Source organism: Panthera uncia, chromosome D1 (assembly GCF_023721935.1).
Source record: "Panthera uncia isolate 11264 chromosome D1, Puncia_PCG_1.0, whole genome shotgun sequence".
Taxonomy (NCBI): domain Eukaryota; kingdom Metazoa; phylum Chordata; class Mammalia; order Carnivora; family Felidae; genus Panthera; species Panthera uncia.
In genome coordinates, this window is record NC_064808.1 from 37,327,560 (window position 1) to 37,343,966 (window position 16,407).

Sequence of the window (16,407 nt, forward strand, 5' to 3'; positions counted from 1 at the left end):
TAAGCTTGCATGCGTAGAGTTCTGGAGAGACTTGGTTGTTTTGTTTTGTACTACAAAGCCCTCGATGAGTTCGGCCTGCAGGATGGGTAACAAGAATTGAAGAAGGACATATTCCATCACATAAAAGCCACTGTTTGGTGTGAATCTAACATCCCTCATGAGGATGTGGAGAAAGACAGTCTGGGGGCTGAGATATGAAACAAGTAACTGACCAAAGTTGAAAACACAAGCAAGATAATTTAACATGTTGCATCTTAGAGGAAACACACAATGTAGAGTCTAGCAGATAGCAGACAGGAGGTCTTTGTGATAGCAGTTCAGGCACAAGGTCCCCCAGACAGAAGTCTCCTGAACTGATGAGCTCCAGGAAGGTACAAATCATTTTTTCCAAGTGACTCTATTTATTTAAAAATCTCTTAAAGGGATCTCACCTACACAGAACATAGGGAGTTCCACTTTTCAACCTGGATCCCTCAAACCCAGATATTGGCCTTTGAGGAATCCTGACTGTAGAACCTGAATCAGCTACTCAAATCCAAAGATAAAACTTGCAAAGTACACCCACCATATTTTATGTGTTCAAATGACCTCTTCCTCCTCTGGAATCTTGAGTCTAGAGACTATTAGAACCAAAAAGAAAACACAAATCTCTGCCATTCACTTGCTTAGTCAGGAAGGGAGAGCCTCACATCAGTCAGGTTCACTTTCATTCTTCACAGGTCTATGTTAAATGGCCTAAGACTAACTTTGCATTAGTCTGGCCTCATCATCTGAGTAAAGAACATACCACTTTCTGGAGTATAAATTATATACATGTTCAGGCTTTTCCTTTCTTCTAAGATTCACTTCTTAATATTCTATCCAGATCTAGGGCACCTGGGTGGCCCAGTCAGTAAAGTATCTGATTCTTGGTTTCAGCTCTAGTCATGATCTCATGATCTCACAGTTTCGTGAGTTCGAGCCCTGCATCGGGCTCCATGCTGACAGTGCAGAGCCTGCTTGGGATTCTCTGTCTCCCTCTCCCTCTGTCCCTCCCTGACTCAAAATAAATAAATAAACTTTAAAAAAATCTTAAAATTCTATCCAGGTCCAAATCAGAGGTTCATGCCGACTTACTGCGCTCACCCTGAGCTCAACACAGAGTCAGCCTGGTTCTGGAGGCAGCTGAGCGCCAGCTCTCTTAGAGTCCAGATAATTTTCTTGATGGTCCCAGAAAAATTAGCACAGCTCAGGGACTAAGGCACTCAGGGTTTATTTTTCCTTCCGAACCAAGAAATCTATCAGATTTATAATGGGGAGGGGGCGCAATTTCACTTCTAAAAACAGAAAATTTTAAAGGCCTCTATCTTAATGATGTATGTAATCCACACTGGGAAGCACTGTTTTATAGAATCGAATTGTGCAAGTGTGCCTTTTGTGGCAGTCGGCAGTAAGGACACAGAGTAGAGGAGGTCGAGACAGCTCTCTGTACTTGGTCCAAGGGTGCAAATGAAGTTCCATCCTGACTCTGCCAGCGGACCACCACGAGGGGCTGAGTCTCCAAAAGGGGGCCTCTGGGCCTCTTCTTGCCTCTCCATGGCAAAGCCTTTGGTGTCTGGGCACAGAGCTAAGATTCACAGTGGTACATTGACTGGGTTCCTGCCAGTGTCTGCTCAGGTAGAAGGCTCTCTGACACTTCACCCTGACTCAACGGCAGGTCCTCAATCAGCCTTCACTGCCGACTCCAGGCTATCTTTTCCGCCCAAAGTGCTGGCCCCATGCCTGTGGCCAGCAGAAACTAAACTCTCCCGGCAACGGGGATGTGATTTCTAGACTGAGACCAATGTCCCTTCTACCAACACCCAAATGACTGTAGTATCTTCCTGTTTCTGGGGCACCCAAGTTTTGCACCCAAGACGTTTCCTTTTCACATCGTGATCATCACCACCACCCCTCCATTTTAATGAAGTTTTCAGGAGAGCAAGAAGCTGTTGAGCACCTGTTGGGCAGGAAGTTAACAACTGCGTTAAAAGCAAGATGCTCCTACCAACGACAGATACCTGGCCATACAGTGAAGTTTTCTGAGCCCCCAGCTTTAATTAAAAGGGGGAGTTCTGCAGAGTTGTCTGGCCTGACCCCTCTTCCTCCAGACATTTGTCCTTTATGTGTATCGTGTGTTCCAAGTGATACCCTGAATTTCTTTTTAGTTTAGAGCATGCTGCTATGTCTTTTTGGTTTTAATATACAAATAGTCTCTACTGGCATTGTTCACATTCCTGGTTCTGGTGACCTTATCTATGTTAGGGAGGCCTTAGTCTGTGGATGGTTCTAAGACTTCCAGGTACGGAGAAGTCATTAGTGCCTTGAACCCAGTAGGGCTTGCTTGTGTGACTGGCAGTGCACACAAGGGGGCCAGGAGATCCCCTGGTGAGACACCCCCCCATCAAGCACAAGCACCTCCACACAAAAGGCAAAAATGGCATTTGCTGCCCTACGTTCCTATTGTTCTTGATAATAGCCCCCATTAATTACGGGATGCAGGTTGCCATGGTGATAATAGGACAGACTAAACTGTAAGGAAATTGGAAGTTCATTCCTGGGAAAAGCTCGGATTGAGTTCTTGCATCACAGACTTCCATTATGTTAATAAAGTTTCCTAAGACCAGTGAGCCTGGTGGTCTCTTTTCTCATTGTGGTATCTGAGGCCCAGCCTTGAAGCTACTTCTTGCCTCAAGCTCGATGAGGATTGCAAGACCGGGAAATAATTTCACACCTGCAAAGCAGCTTTCCTCCTCCCTAATCTGGCCACGTCCACAGATCCTAAGTCATCACGTGTCAGACCATACCCAAAGGCATGGTCTTAGGAGTTTCTGAAACAAAGAGGGATTTCTGAGTTTCACCATCAGCCACCTTTTGCTTCTCAGTTAAATTCGGATCACGGTGGTCCCGAGGCAAATTTGGAAATAAAGGTGCAGCCCTCTTATGTTTCCCAAAGAGCCGCAATTAAACCTGTCATTATCTTATTAAATATGGAAAACCCACTTGCCACAGATGCCTTATGACACTAAGTCCTCCCTTGGCAGTCAGCATGGCAATCTCCTTACCGTACACGTAGGAGATCCCCACAAGCTCAAAAATGGCAATGATGACGAGGGCGTAGGACGCGGCATACGTGTCCACAAGCTGAAACATGTAAATTCCGCCCTGGTAGGTAAAAGAAAACGATCAACACCAGTGGGCTTGGATCCTGGCTCTTCCCACTTAGAACAGCCAATCCTTGCCTTGTGGGGAGGAGAGTCAGATACAAGCAGGAGTCAAAGGCTCTCCCCTCCCCTCCACAGTGGTAACCTAATCCCAGTCTAGTATGCAGGCTGGGGGCCTTGCCATGTTAGCAAAGCAATTTCTCGAGAGAGACTCTGAGCCAATCAATAAAACAAGCACAGAAAAGTGATCTAACATCTCACTCTTAAAAGGCAAAGGTCAACATCTGAAGACGTATATGTGAAAGCAGGCAGATGGTTTCATTTTTGCCTTAAGCAATAGACAGCTCTACCCCTAAATCTGCACTCCCCTGACCTTCATATGACCTTTAGGTGTCATTGGGCACTCCTCACACATCCCCCTGCACCTTTACCTTGCTCTTTATGCCTCTCCATGACAGATGAGGCTTAGAGACTATCTTATGCCAATTCATCATTTTACAGATGAAGAAACTAAGGCCCAAAGGAGTGACTTGCTCAAGGTCACAGAGAGAGAGAGAGAGAGAGAGAGAGCAAAAGCAATACATATACTGAGCAAGCTAACGTGCAGGACTAGAAGGAATCCAATAGCTGTCTGACTCCCATGTGTAATGAGTAACCAACTGGGAATTTCTCTGGTCAGTAAATTTGGATTTTCATGTATTCTATTTTCTTAAAAGTAGGACACACCTGTCTTGTTGGCTCAGGGAAGCGACATCTCAATTATGAAGATGCTACAAGTAACACTAGTAGCCAAGGTGACGGGTTTTTATCTGTGGCCAGAATCCCTCATGACTGGGTGCTGTCCACACTGGAATGGCAGTGACTCGGCTACTACTAAGAGTCTCGAGCAGATAGCCATCGGGCCCCCACGTGCCCCACCCCAAGCCTGTGGCCAGCAGGCAGCTCACCTGAGTGATCATAGGGAAGCCCATGATGAAGAAACAAATGCAGCAGCCCAGAGTGAAGACCGGCTTGTGTGTGCGCAGGTACTTGGGGAACTCATCTGAGATGGAGGTCACGATCGTCTCGATGGTGGCAAACTGGAATGGTGCCAGGAGAGGGGCATCTGAGACAAACCACCCAACCCAAAAGGTTCCCAAGGTCCTTTGTGTTTCCCACCGGGGAAAGAGGTATTTGCATGAGGTTTGGTTCTTAGGACTGCATTCCCCTGATGGGTCTAAAAGGCTTTGTTGGGGTCCAACCCACAAGGCCAGCAAGGGGAATCCAAAAGGATGTGAGCTCTAGAAACTGCGTATCCAGCCCCCGGAGACTGCACACACTCATCCGTCAGGACATGTGAAGCTTCACTTGGTATTCATGAGATGTAAATTCCTTTCCTCCAGTTTACCTCGAATTTGATCTTCAACTTGAGGAAAACCCCTCTTTGCGCCAACCACTAAAGTCTGAGCCCCTGCCAGCAAGATCCGTGGCAGTCTCAGCCCCACGGCAATCTCCCTAAAATCGACTTCATATTATTCCCCCTTATCCAGCCCCACAGAATTTGCATTGGCAAAGTGACACCAAAGATGGAAGTCCACAGGCTAAAACTTGCATGGAGAGTGGAGGGAAGGAGAGGGAATGGCTTCTTTGCACGACCCCAGGAGTCACCCACAAATACAAAGTTGTCCTGAGCCCTGGACAGGTACCTCACCATCCTACATTGCTCGGGGAAATATTCAGAGACCACCAAGCCCAGCCTGGCCACAGGCTGCACAGAGGAAGCAGGCGAGGGGGTCTTCGGGAAGGGCCTCGGGCAGGCTCTTCCTTTGATAAGGGGACGCGGCTCACCATAGTGTCAAGTCCAAGAGTGAGGAGCATCAGGAAAAAGATGATGGCCCAGAACGGAGAGAGGGGCAGCCTGGTTAAGGCTTCTGGGTAAACCACAAATGCGATGCCTGGTCCTGAAAAGGAACAAGACAGATGACTGCACACAGGCCCAGCTCCGGACCCCCTCGTCCTGGAAGGAAGCCCACAGGGGCCTCTCCACAGACATATTATATGCTGCTTCCACTGGTTGTTTTTCTTCATCTCCTTTCATTTCCCCAGTTAGACCTCAAACTCCTTGAAGGGAAGGACTAAGGGAATCAGGCCCACCCTTCAGTGAACTCAGAGGTGAGGCTAAAAATAGTGCCACAGCAGAAACTCAGACTCCAAGGCCAGGCTGTATCCCGCACATACGCCACAAAACCCCCCATCTCTGTGTTGATGAGTTGGGGGAGCATATATAATAATTACCCTGTAGAACAGTGATTCTCAACCAAGGGTGAGTTTAGGCCCCCACTCCTGACCCAGGGGACGTTTGGCAATATCTGGAGACAATTTTGACTCTCACTACTGGGGTGGGGGATGATTATTGACATCTCAAGGGCAGAGGCCAGGGATGCTGCTAAATATCCCTCAATGCACAGGACAGTCCCCATGACAAAGAATTATGCAACCCAAATGTCAATAACACTGAGGTTGAGAAACCCAGTACTAGGTTAGACCACACCAAGAATGACATCATTTCCTGCCTTTCACAGTCTTCCTAGTCACTCCTCCAGGAGAAACCTTTTGCATAAATCATGAATCCATCTACTGCTTTTATTATCTTGCCTTCAAAAGCTTGGTAGAGACAGGGCTACATGAATCCACAGGTAATTAGTTGGGGAAAGGGAGCTGTGAGACACAGTGTAAAGGTTAAAGGAAATTGGACTCTAATGGTCAGACAGATCCAGGTCCAAATTCAGACTCTAGGACTCCAGCTATGCAACTCAAGACAAGCCATTTCATTTCTATAAGCCTTAATTTTGCCCATCTGTCAAATGGAAATAACAAAAATACCCCACAGGGTGTTTACGAGGAACAAATGAGACAGCACAGGCACAGCACTGACACCAATGCCTCACACATCATCAGAACCCACAGATTAATCACTGTGATTATGAGTGGATAAGGAACTTGGAAACTAGCGGTTCTGATTCAGGGTTTTCAGCAAATACAACACGTGGCCTTGGCAGAAGAGGTCTGAGCTGCCATTTCTCTGCTCTCACAAAGCCTGCCAGACATTCCTACCTGCCTCGCAGCCTCACTGGGAAGATTACTGTGACCCACGATCGCTAAAGACCCAGCAGTTACAGATTTCCTCGTAAACAGAAAACTAAATGATAGTGGCAGAGACAAGCGAATGCCAGGTTAATCCACAGCCACCGCACGTTTGGAAATCAGATATTGCAGCACCTGGAGTTTTTATAACTCAAGCATAACAGCACTTTTTTAAACTGGAATTTATCAGGTTGTTAGTTCCTAATGTTGCCGAGGGCCTTGGGGTATTTAAAATATAAAGCCTTGAATGCTTAAGATACCCCCGCTTTATGCATTTATTGAACGGACGGCACAGCCAGCCTCTGAAGGCTTCCTATGTGAACCATAAAAGTCTGTATTAAACTACAGTTCAAAATAGGTCTCAAATGCAGAACACCAAGGAATCCAGTTTAGTGCTCTGGCGACAGCCGGGCCCATAAAGCGGACAAGAAGGTCTTGAAACGGCCACGACATGAGGACCTGGTTGATTGCTTTAACAGGATTTGGCCCTTTGGGCTTTACTGCTTTTTCAGGGGGCAGGAAATGATTTCAAAATATTCGGCCTGCTTCTATTACATCTGCCTCCCTGAAGTACACAGGTGAAGGCATCACTTTCAGCAAACTCAGTGTATCTAAGGTGGCTGGGAAGTGGATTTTTTTTAAATACATTTTTATATTACTTTGTAGAGTTCAGGGTTTTTTTTCTCCCCCACTGGAAAAATGGATTGACTGAGCCCCAGCAGAGTTTTCCCCAAAGAGGCCCTTATGTCCCATAGAGTCCGAGTCCTGTTCCTCTCCTCTCCCACTGGGAGGCAGTATAGCCCAGTGGCTGGAGGGCATACTCCATTTCCCTTGTGGACTGAAAAACTGGCTCTTCCTCTTGCCAGCTGTGGGACTTTAGATGAGGCTTGTTCTCTCTGGACAGATGTCACTTTCCTTACCAATGTGGATAATAGTACCCACACTGGGCTCAGAACGATGCCTGGACATAGTGAGAACTCAGTACGCAAAGATCGTCAATACTCTTCCTATGAGAGGGGATCAAAGAGGTTCTGCATGTCAGCAACTTGGACAGGAGGTCTCTGTCTTGCTTTATCCTAGAGAGTCTCTAAAAACACAACCAGGGCTCTGGTCAATGCAATACACCGATCACAACACACCGGATATGGCCACTCTGCTGGGAAGCCTATTACGAATGGAAAAGTTCTCAGAGGATACACTGCCTGAACTGTGCCTTTGGAAGGAAGGACTGGCATCCAGGTGATAGACAGACAGTTGGATGGATGGTCAGTCCTGTTTGAGAGTATTCATTTTGATCAGCAGTGTCTCTGAATGATTAGGGACCTAGATCTGGGAACTCTAAATCCAATATGCACATCTGTGTTCATCTACTCTGGTCTAACCCAGTCTATCTGAGGGTAGATGAGCATTTCTGCTGCTGATAGAGCTTCTGGTTGGATTCTGACCATGAGTTTCAGCTCCATAGGCAGCAAAGAAGGTGGTTGGCAGGTGACCCTAAAGGTTGACTTCCCAGGAAGGTGCTTTTCTGGGGTAGATGACTGAGAACATGCCCCCTTCCCTATGCTCATCGTAAAAGCAGAGGACAGCTGGTGTCATCACTAATCCCATCCTCAGCTCCCCCCAAACCGATATGGCTGAGATGTACAGCAATGACTTTGACAAAAATGCCTCCCTAAGAAGGGAGTGGTAAACAAAATAGAATATTGTTAGGTCACTAAAGAGAACTTGTTTTGGAGTAAAGACCAAAACACAGTTACTAGTGTTGGGTCAGCAAAAATGTACCCAATGTCTGCATGCCAACATGGCCCAGCTAGGAGGGAGTGGGGCTGACATTGACTGCGGGCCCGACCCCAGATGTCTCTCCTGGATTCTGCATAGCATCCATCATACCTGAGAAAATCAGACATCCTGCCAATCACATTTAAGAATGTGTGTAAACTCAGATGAAGGGATAGCTGCCCCAGGGGGTCTGAGAGGAGGCCTTATGAGCCAGTGCCCACTCCCTCATGCGAATGAGGCACTCTGTCCCTGTGCCAGTGACAACCAGAGATTTAACACATTAGAACCTGTAAGAAGTGCTCTTCTCCCCATTTAAATCAGAGGAAGTGAAAAAAATCTGGAAAGGGGAAGTTTTCAGAAAGAAACATGGGCAATTGTCTTAGTCTTTCTTTATAAAGGAAAAACAAAATTCTGGTTGGGTTTTAGCGACAGGTGCCTCCAAATCCTTTTCCTGGGGCAGGAAAGAGCTCAGAAGAGTTAGCTAAGGTGGCCACACATCTCAGGAATCATAACCCTGCAACATGGCCACTGGTTCACGATGAGCTCAGGAATGTCACAAAACTCACAGACACTTCAGATCTGCTAAAAAGTGGGCCAGAACCTCCCTGCTCCAGCTACTCTGCTTAGAGGAAATGAGGACAGCTGGGGTGCACAGGCCCCCCCCCCCCAGGACAAGGCCTTCTCTCCCCTCCCTCCCCTCCCTGCTCCCCAGGGACTTGAGAGGTTTCAAGGAGGGCAGGGGGGTAGCATTCACTCAGCAACTCTAATTTAATGCAGTGCTGAAGAACCAAACACCCTGGGGGGTTAACATTCTCTCCTGGCAGAGGTAATTACCCCCCTGGAGTATGCCAGCTCTTTAACTCTTTGAGGCCCACTGTGCACCAGCAGCATCACTGAAGCCCTAATTAATTATCCTTGGGGAGCCAGCAGAGAGCCCAGCAGCAGCCCGAGGAGAAGGTGACATTTCTAGGGCTTAGTTCCCTCAAGTGCTCGCATTGGAGCATGATCTGGGAATGGCAGTGAGCTCCCTGGAGGAAGCCCTGTCCTGTCCCCACAGTCCCGGCGCAGTTCCAACACCAAGGCATCCCACGAACATCTGGTTAGAGAATGACTGAAATGACAGACAGTAGCCACAATGAAATCCCTTAATCACGGGATCCTTTGTGGAGTAAGGCTGGGAGGAAACAAAGAGTTAAATAAAAATATTAAACACTATCTACAAAAACGCTGTGCTGGAAATAACAGATTGAGATGAAAATGAAAGCTCTCTATAAACTCACGAGTACCCATTAATATGGGGATCACTTGCATAGAGAGTAAACATTTTTTTCTACATCCTTCCCACCACCACCATCCAACCTTTCCACTCACTGGGGGAAAAAAAAAAATTGCAGGTCTGCATTGCTAACTAAGCAGAAGGCCCTGAGAGCACACCTGACCTAACAAACAGAAAATGCTTTGTCAGGAAAACCTGCTTTGAAGTCGGTGCTCCGGGTAGTAGGCATCAGCACTTGGTTTCCACAGACCCCCTGCGAGGGATGCCATCGTGCAGCGGGCTGTGTCCACATGAGCTCCAGGGTGCTGGAGAATCCTCTTTGGGCGCTGCCCAAAGAATCCTCCACTTGCCCCTGACAGGCATAACAGGCATAGATCTTACTTATTCAGGCTGGAACTGCATTAAGAGAGGAAAGGGAAAACCAAAGAGAGGAGAGGAAGCAGGAACGGGGCTTCTATACCAGCCCCTCTGGTTGGGAACTGGCCAGCTCTGACCCTGCATGAGCTTCCTACTCAAGCTTGTCTGAGTCTCTCCACAAGGCGGTGCTGGGCTGTCCCACCATCTCCTATTCCAGAAGGCCAGTTTCCCAGGGGAGCATAGGTCAGGAGCTCGTGAAGTGAGCCTGGAGCCTGTCCTGCACCAGCGAAGTGACAAATGCACCGTACCTTGGTCCGCCACGTTCTCAATGTTGACCTTGCGTTCGTTGGCCATGAAGCCAATAACCGAGAAGATGACAAACCCGGCAAAGATGCTCGTGGCACTGTTGGTGCAGGTTACAATGAGAGTGTCCCTGGGGAAGAGACAAGAGTTTGCCATTAGGTGTGCTCTGTGAGCAGGAAGGGACAAGGAGAAGGACACACAAATGTGTGCCCCTGTGTTTGAATGCACACATGTATGTGTGTACGTGCCCATTTCTAAACATGTTTTCACTGTGGGCCGGAAAGGAACAACCAGTCTTGACCAAAGATTTCTCCTAACTGCCCTACTCCAGGGCCCCTGGGTCAAGACTCTAGTTCTACGTGCTCTCGAACCAGGGCTGCCCTCATCAAAGTAGCAGAGGCAAGACTGTCCATCAGAGCAGAAGCGGACAGGATGGAGCCTTTCAAGGACTCCAGGACAGGAATCATATATGAGAGAAGAGAAGGCGGTGGGACCATGAAATGCCACCAGGGTTTGAGGACACCTTGGGGTGGGGCACACAAAAGCCCAGGGGTTGAGGCAGGCTAGGAGACCAGCCCTCTGCCTTCACCCCGGCGCCCTCTACTGGCAATATGATTGCAGTTTCCCAGCCTGCCTGTCCAGCCAACCTGGCCAGACTCAAAAGAGAGGTCAAGCTAGATGGAACCTCAGAGAGAATTCAAATCCTGATTCTCCCACCTGTTGGTCACGTGACCTTGAGCAAATTATTTCCTTCCACAGTGATTTTAAATGGTGGCAATGACCCCACCTTTCTCATAGGTGGTTGTGAGGAGAGAACCATGTGATGTTCTGCACAGTGCAGAGCCTGGCACGGAGCAAGTGTTCAGTAAACAACCCACCTTATCTGGCCCCTTAGTTTACTGATAAGGAAACTGAGGCACAGGGAAAGAAAAGGGCTAATTAATTGTGGGTCAGGATTTGAACCCAGACCTACTGCCTCAGCCCATGTTCTTTCTGCCACATCACAGAGCCTCCTTTCTACCAAAGCACAGAGCCATGCGTCCCCTTGGACAGTGTTCAGACTGATTCTCGGGTCATAAGTTCACGAGCAGCTGTGACCAGAGAAGTTCACATACCTTAGCTGGCATTCCGGCCATTATGGGCTGAATTGTGTGCCCCCAAATTCATATGTTGAAGTTCTAATATCCCAGCTGCTCAGAATGTGACTATATTTGGAGATAGGGTCTTCACGCAGGTAACTCAGTTAAAAGGAGGTCATTAGGGTGAGGCCTGATCAAAATGACTGGTGCCCTAACAGGAAGAGATTAAGACACAGATGCACACCCAGAGGGAGGGCCTCGTGAAGACCCAGGGAGTAGAAGGCCATCTACAGGCCAAAGAGAGGCCTCAGAAGAAATCAACCCTGCCGACACCTCGATCTTGAACTTCTAGTCTCCAGCACTGTGAGACAATTAATCTCTGTTGTTCAGGCCACGCACTCTGCGGTATTTGTTATGGAAGCCCTAGCAAGCTAGTATAAAAGCTGTCTCCAACCTGGCCTCCGCCCAGCTCAGGCCCATTTCCTTCTAGCCTCCTGCATACACACCTTCTGTTCCAGTCCCACAGACCCGCTCCCACCTCACATCTCCATCACATTCAGTCTCATTCCCACCTCTAGCTGTTCCTGTCACCTGAAATAAACTCCCACCTCCCCTGCACCTGCTGAAATTTGGCCCAGTAGAGATCTCACCTCCATGAAGCCATCCCAACCACCTCAGCTCACAGCTTAACTATAATCTTTTCCTCTTCATTCACAAAATATCTCATACATTATTAGAAAATAATAATAATGGCAGCTTCCATTGATTCAGTACCTACTATGTGTGAAATATTGTTCTACAAACTTTGCATACATCATCTCTTACCTCTCCATTTATATATAATATTATATATATATATATATATATGTATATATAATCTGCATTTTATAGATGAAAGAAAAGAGGCTCAGAGACATGAGATATTTTGCCCACATCTCACGTGTTAGTAAATGAAGTCATAACTCAAATCCAATTCCAACTGACTCTAGCGCTGGCTGGCTTGCTTCCTTCCTCCCTTCCTTCCTTCCTTCCTTCCCTCCCTCCCTCCCTTCTTCCTTCCTTCCTTCCTTCCTTCCTCTCTCCCTTCTTTTCTATTTTAGATCAGCTCAACAATAGAATAGACTGTATTTTCTTATTGTTTGTCGTAGATGTATTTAACTTTCAGACGTCATCTCCTCCAGGAGCTGTCCAGGCTCTCCTGGGTGGAGGTCTTTGGGCTTCCCTAACATCACACCATCCAAATATTCTCAATGTCACTATGTATCAGAATCTCCTGAGGATCCTCTCTGGATATATAGATTCCTGGGCACACCCCACTTCCAAATATTCTGATTAATAGATCTAGAAAGGGACTCAAATCTTGCATTGTTTTTTCAGCTTTACTGAGGTATAACTGAAAAATACAATCTATAATATATTTAAAGTATACAACCTGATGATTTGATGCATATATACATTGTGAAAAGATGCCCACCACATCTACTAACATTTCCGTGAATTAACATGCTCATCAACAGAGTTCTCTTTCCCCTGTACCTTGCTGCCTTTCTTATTGGGATCTCTGGCAATGTATTTGCCAAGGGACAGTGACCACACTGCATCAGGGACCAGCATACAACTGTATCCATAGACTAGATAGCTCACAAATGACTATCCCGGGACACAGCCAGCTGCATAGCAACCTCTGGGGAGGCTCAACCCCATCACATAAAGAGCCACTGAGCTCATGTGTCAGAGTCGGCCCTGCAGGTTGGGGTCCAGGCCACCAGAAGCCGGCAGCTAGGACTTAGCAGGTGGTTCCATCTATGCCAGAAGCAACCCTCTGGCTCTACCTCACGTTAAGTGTGAGGGTATGGTGTGGCCTTAGGTGTCTGATGAGTCAGTCCATTGATTTGTTCCCAGACCTTATTCCCACGCAGCAGCCACCTCTGGGTTATCAAGTGCCTCCACGTACCTGTAGCAGTTGTTGTGGAATTTGTTGTAAGAAGAGAGAGTGATCAGGCCTCCCCATGCAGCAGACAAAGAGAAGAAAATCTGAGTGGCAGCATCCTTCCATACCTGGGAGGCAAAGGGAGAGAAGATCCAAGGTCACTGGAGGAGGGGAGGGGAGTCTCCCAAAGTCAGGGCCACATCATCTCCCCAGGGGGAAAGGCACACCAACACAAATGGGAAACATACATCATTTGTGCTGGCAGCCAAAAAGGGGCAGTAAATTCCCTGGGAGATTAAACCTCCATTCTAATCGAAGGAGAGGAAACCAGACTACACATACAGGCCATGCTTGTACGTCCTGCCACGTAGAAGTGAACAGAAGGGGACAGCCCTCTCTCTAGCTGCATACGTGCTCGATAAATAACCGGAACAGCAAACGTAGTCATGGGTACAAAAGAAATACCTTCTTAAACTGACGTCCTTACAGATTACAGCTGGTATTAAAACTCTAGAGTTCTACAGCTCCTCGCCTTAGTAAAACCATCTGGGCCTCAGCACAGTGGATTGCATGGTGCCACATCCTCCTCGAACTTGGCTGACAACGCCTCTTGGTTCTCTTGGTGATCTCTCTTAATTGTCCCCATAAAACTCCAGATGGCCACTCAGGAGTCAGAGCTAGAGGTTTATGTGATTTGTACAATAGACCTCCCATCATTTTTATAAATTAAACCCAGTGTTTAAATTGTGCTTATAATGTGCAAAGAGAAAGTTCAAGCCTGTGCTGGCAAGTGTGCACCTACCCCACCATCCACTGTCCCACACTCCTGAGTAACAAAGCTGTGGTCTCATGTAAAGACAGCCATTCATCGAGTGAAAGGACCCCCTCCCTGCATCAAGGGGAAGTGCAGCTACGAGAAGATTATCCTATGATTTAGTTTCTGACCAATGATGTGAAAAACAAGTATCATGTGGAACTTCTGGGGTTTCTCCTTTATTTTAAGAGAGGGAGGGTACCTATTTCCACCTCTTTCCGCACTCTCTTTGTGCTACCTGGAATGCTGGATACGATGGCAGGGGTTCTGGCGACTACACAGAAGTGAGTCACGTGAGGACAGAGAGAGAAGAGCCTGGGACTCTACGAAGCCACCCAACCAGTGCTTAACTATGTACATTGGGCCACTTCCGTGCATCAAAGGGAAAGAAAATTGTCTTGTTCACACTGTCATTACCTGGGGTTTTCTGTTACATGCAGCCAAACCCAATCCAAGCTATAGGTTCTTAATATACTGTGTATAAGCCGATTTTTCTTCAAGGTGAGGAAATTCACTTACCAGCCAATCACCCCCTCATTTGGAGGTTTTTGGGTTGGGAATGTGAGAATAGGATATGCCTGTACAGAATATGCAAAGAGGAAGTCCAAATGTGTGCTGGCTCCGTGTGGGTGTGCCAGAAGTCTGCAAATGTGCCTGAGCCCTTTAAGTTATAATTGCTGTGGTTTGCCTAGGTGCTGTTATTTTCCACCCAGCAAAACTCCATTCCCAACACACTATAATTAGTACCCAATGAGTCGTGTGAGGTGGCCCAGTGCTATTACGGGCATTGCATTCTTCATTTTCGCCTGCACCTCAACCCCGGATACAGGACAGCTATGTAGGACAACCACTCCAGGGATCAGAAAAAAACCCCAGCTGCCCACTTCTCGTTAAAGATTTCCCGAGTGCGTAATGGTCCTTGGTTATCAGGACCTTGTAAACGCGGACAGCGAGATACCCTGGGGGAGGAAGTCTGACCCCTTTTGTCAAACTGTCCCAGAGCGAGACTCATCCCTGGGGTGTGAATGAAAGCATAAGCCCACCGTGGCATCCGTGAGTTTCTCCCACTTAGGTGTGATGAAGTACCAAATCCCAGCGCCAGCTCCGGGCAGGGTGACTCCTCGGATGAGGAGGATCACAAGCACGACGTACGGGAACGTGGCCGTGAAGTACACCACCTGGAAGAACCACGCGAAAGAGTGACCACAGTGAGCATGCCTGCAAGACGTGTCCATGCCAAAGAGGCATCAACAGAAGTGGAGGGTGATCTGTCATCTGGACACAAGCACCTGACGGTGAGGGCGTCACAGTAGTTGTCCCCAAACTCTGCCAGGGCTGGGGACACAGGGAAGGCACCGGGACCCAAGATCAGAGAGGACCAGAAATAAGGTCTGTGAGGGGACAGTGAAGGCTGTGGGTGAGTCGGCTGCAGTGCGGAAGGTTGGGGCGACCTTACCCCGCCCAGCTGCTGAGGGGACACCTCTCTGAGGAACTACCGAGGGAGGCAGGCTAGGAGCCTCCCTCCTCCCTAATTCCAACCCCACCCTCTACTTGAGGACCCTAACTAAATCCACCGTTAGAGATGAGTCTTTTAGCTTCAGCTTTCCATCCTTGTTTATACAGACACCCTAGGTGAGGCAGCCTGGCCAGGTGAAAAGAGCATGATCTTAGAAACACTTAGGTTCAAATGAAATCACACGTCTGGCACTGAGTAGCCTTCAAGAAGCTCATAAGCTCTCTGAATCTGTTTCTGCAACTATAAACTGGACACAATAACACCTTTCTTTAAAAAAATTACTTTGTGGATTAACTAGCATAGCCATTAGCATAGCCTGATTGAGAATGGATGGCCATTCAGTGCAGTGAAGCTCAACTAGTATTTATTGACGGCCTGCTATGAACCAGGCACTGTGCCAGGTGTTAGATGCATAAAGATGAAGGGACTGAGGGCCTGCAAGACCCAGAGACAATGTCTGCACAGGGGGCCACACCATTTCACCTGGGACACTATGAATTCCGGGGGAAGCATTGTACTCAACCTGGGAGTTTACTAAAAGATTCACAGAGAGGACACCTGAGCCAGATCTAGAGGCCAAATACAACTTAAGGAGGTGAGATGAAGTGGAAGGTGGAGGGGGAAAGTGGGAAGGCAGTCGTGTGAGGGCAAAGGTCCAATGACTTACTATTAGGACAGCACAGAGTGGGGGCTAAGAGTGACAGGGGCGCTGGGAGGAGACCACACCATGGGAGGCCTTGAATGTCAGTCGAAGGACACTCCCGCATTCTGGATGAGAGGGAGGGACAGAGTGAAGAAACATTTAGAAGTAACATCAGCAGAACATGGGGACTGTGGTTTTGGATGGGGCTTATCTGTCAATCAAACATCTGGGTAAAGGAACAGCTTGGGATCAGGATCCCATCCTACGAACCTGAGTTCAAATCCAGCCCCATCACTTATGAGCTGAGCCAGCTGGAAAACGACTTAACCCCTTTGAGTCTCAGTGCCCACACTTGTGAAGTGGTGATAATGCCAGCATATTCCTCATGGGACTCTTGGAGGAGTA

The 16,407-nt window shown here is 47.8% G+C and overlaps 1 protein-coding gene across 1 annotated transcript in view; it reads right to left on the bottom strand.

The window, feature by feature from the left end:
• Nucleotides 1-16,407, bottom strand: part of SLC6A5 (solute carrier family 6 member 5) — a 57,813-nt gene that overhangs the window by 16,118 nt on the left and 25,288 nt on the right. Inside the window, exons 8-13 of the mRNA XM_049639912.1 lie at nt 14,887-15,021; nt 13,054-13,157; nt 10,026-10,150; nt 5,010-5,122; nt 4,130-4,261; nt 3,084-3,183 (exon numbers count right to left, since the gene is read on the bottom strand). Of these exons, the coding sequence (XP_049495869.1) occupies nt 3,084-3,183; nt 4,130-4,261; nt 5,010-5,122; nt 10,026-10,150; nt 13,054-13,157; nt 14,887-15,021 (709 nt within the window). The remainder of the gene's footprint in view (nt 1-3,083; nt 3,184-4,129; nt 4,262-5,009; nt 5,123-10,025; nt 10,151-13,053; nt 13,158-14,886; nt 15,022-16,407) is intronic.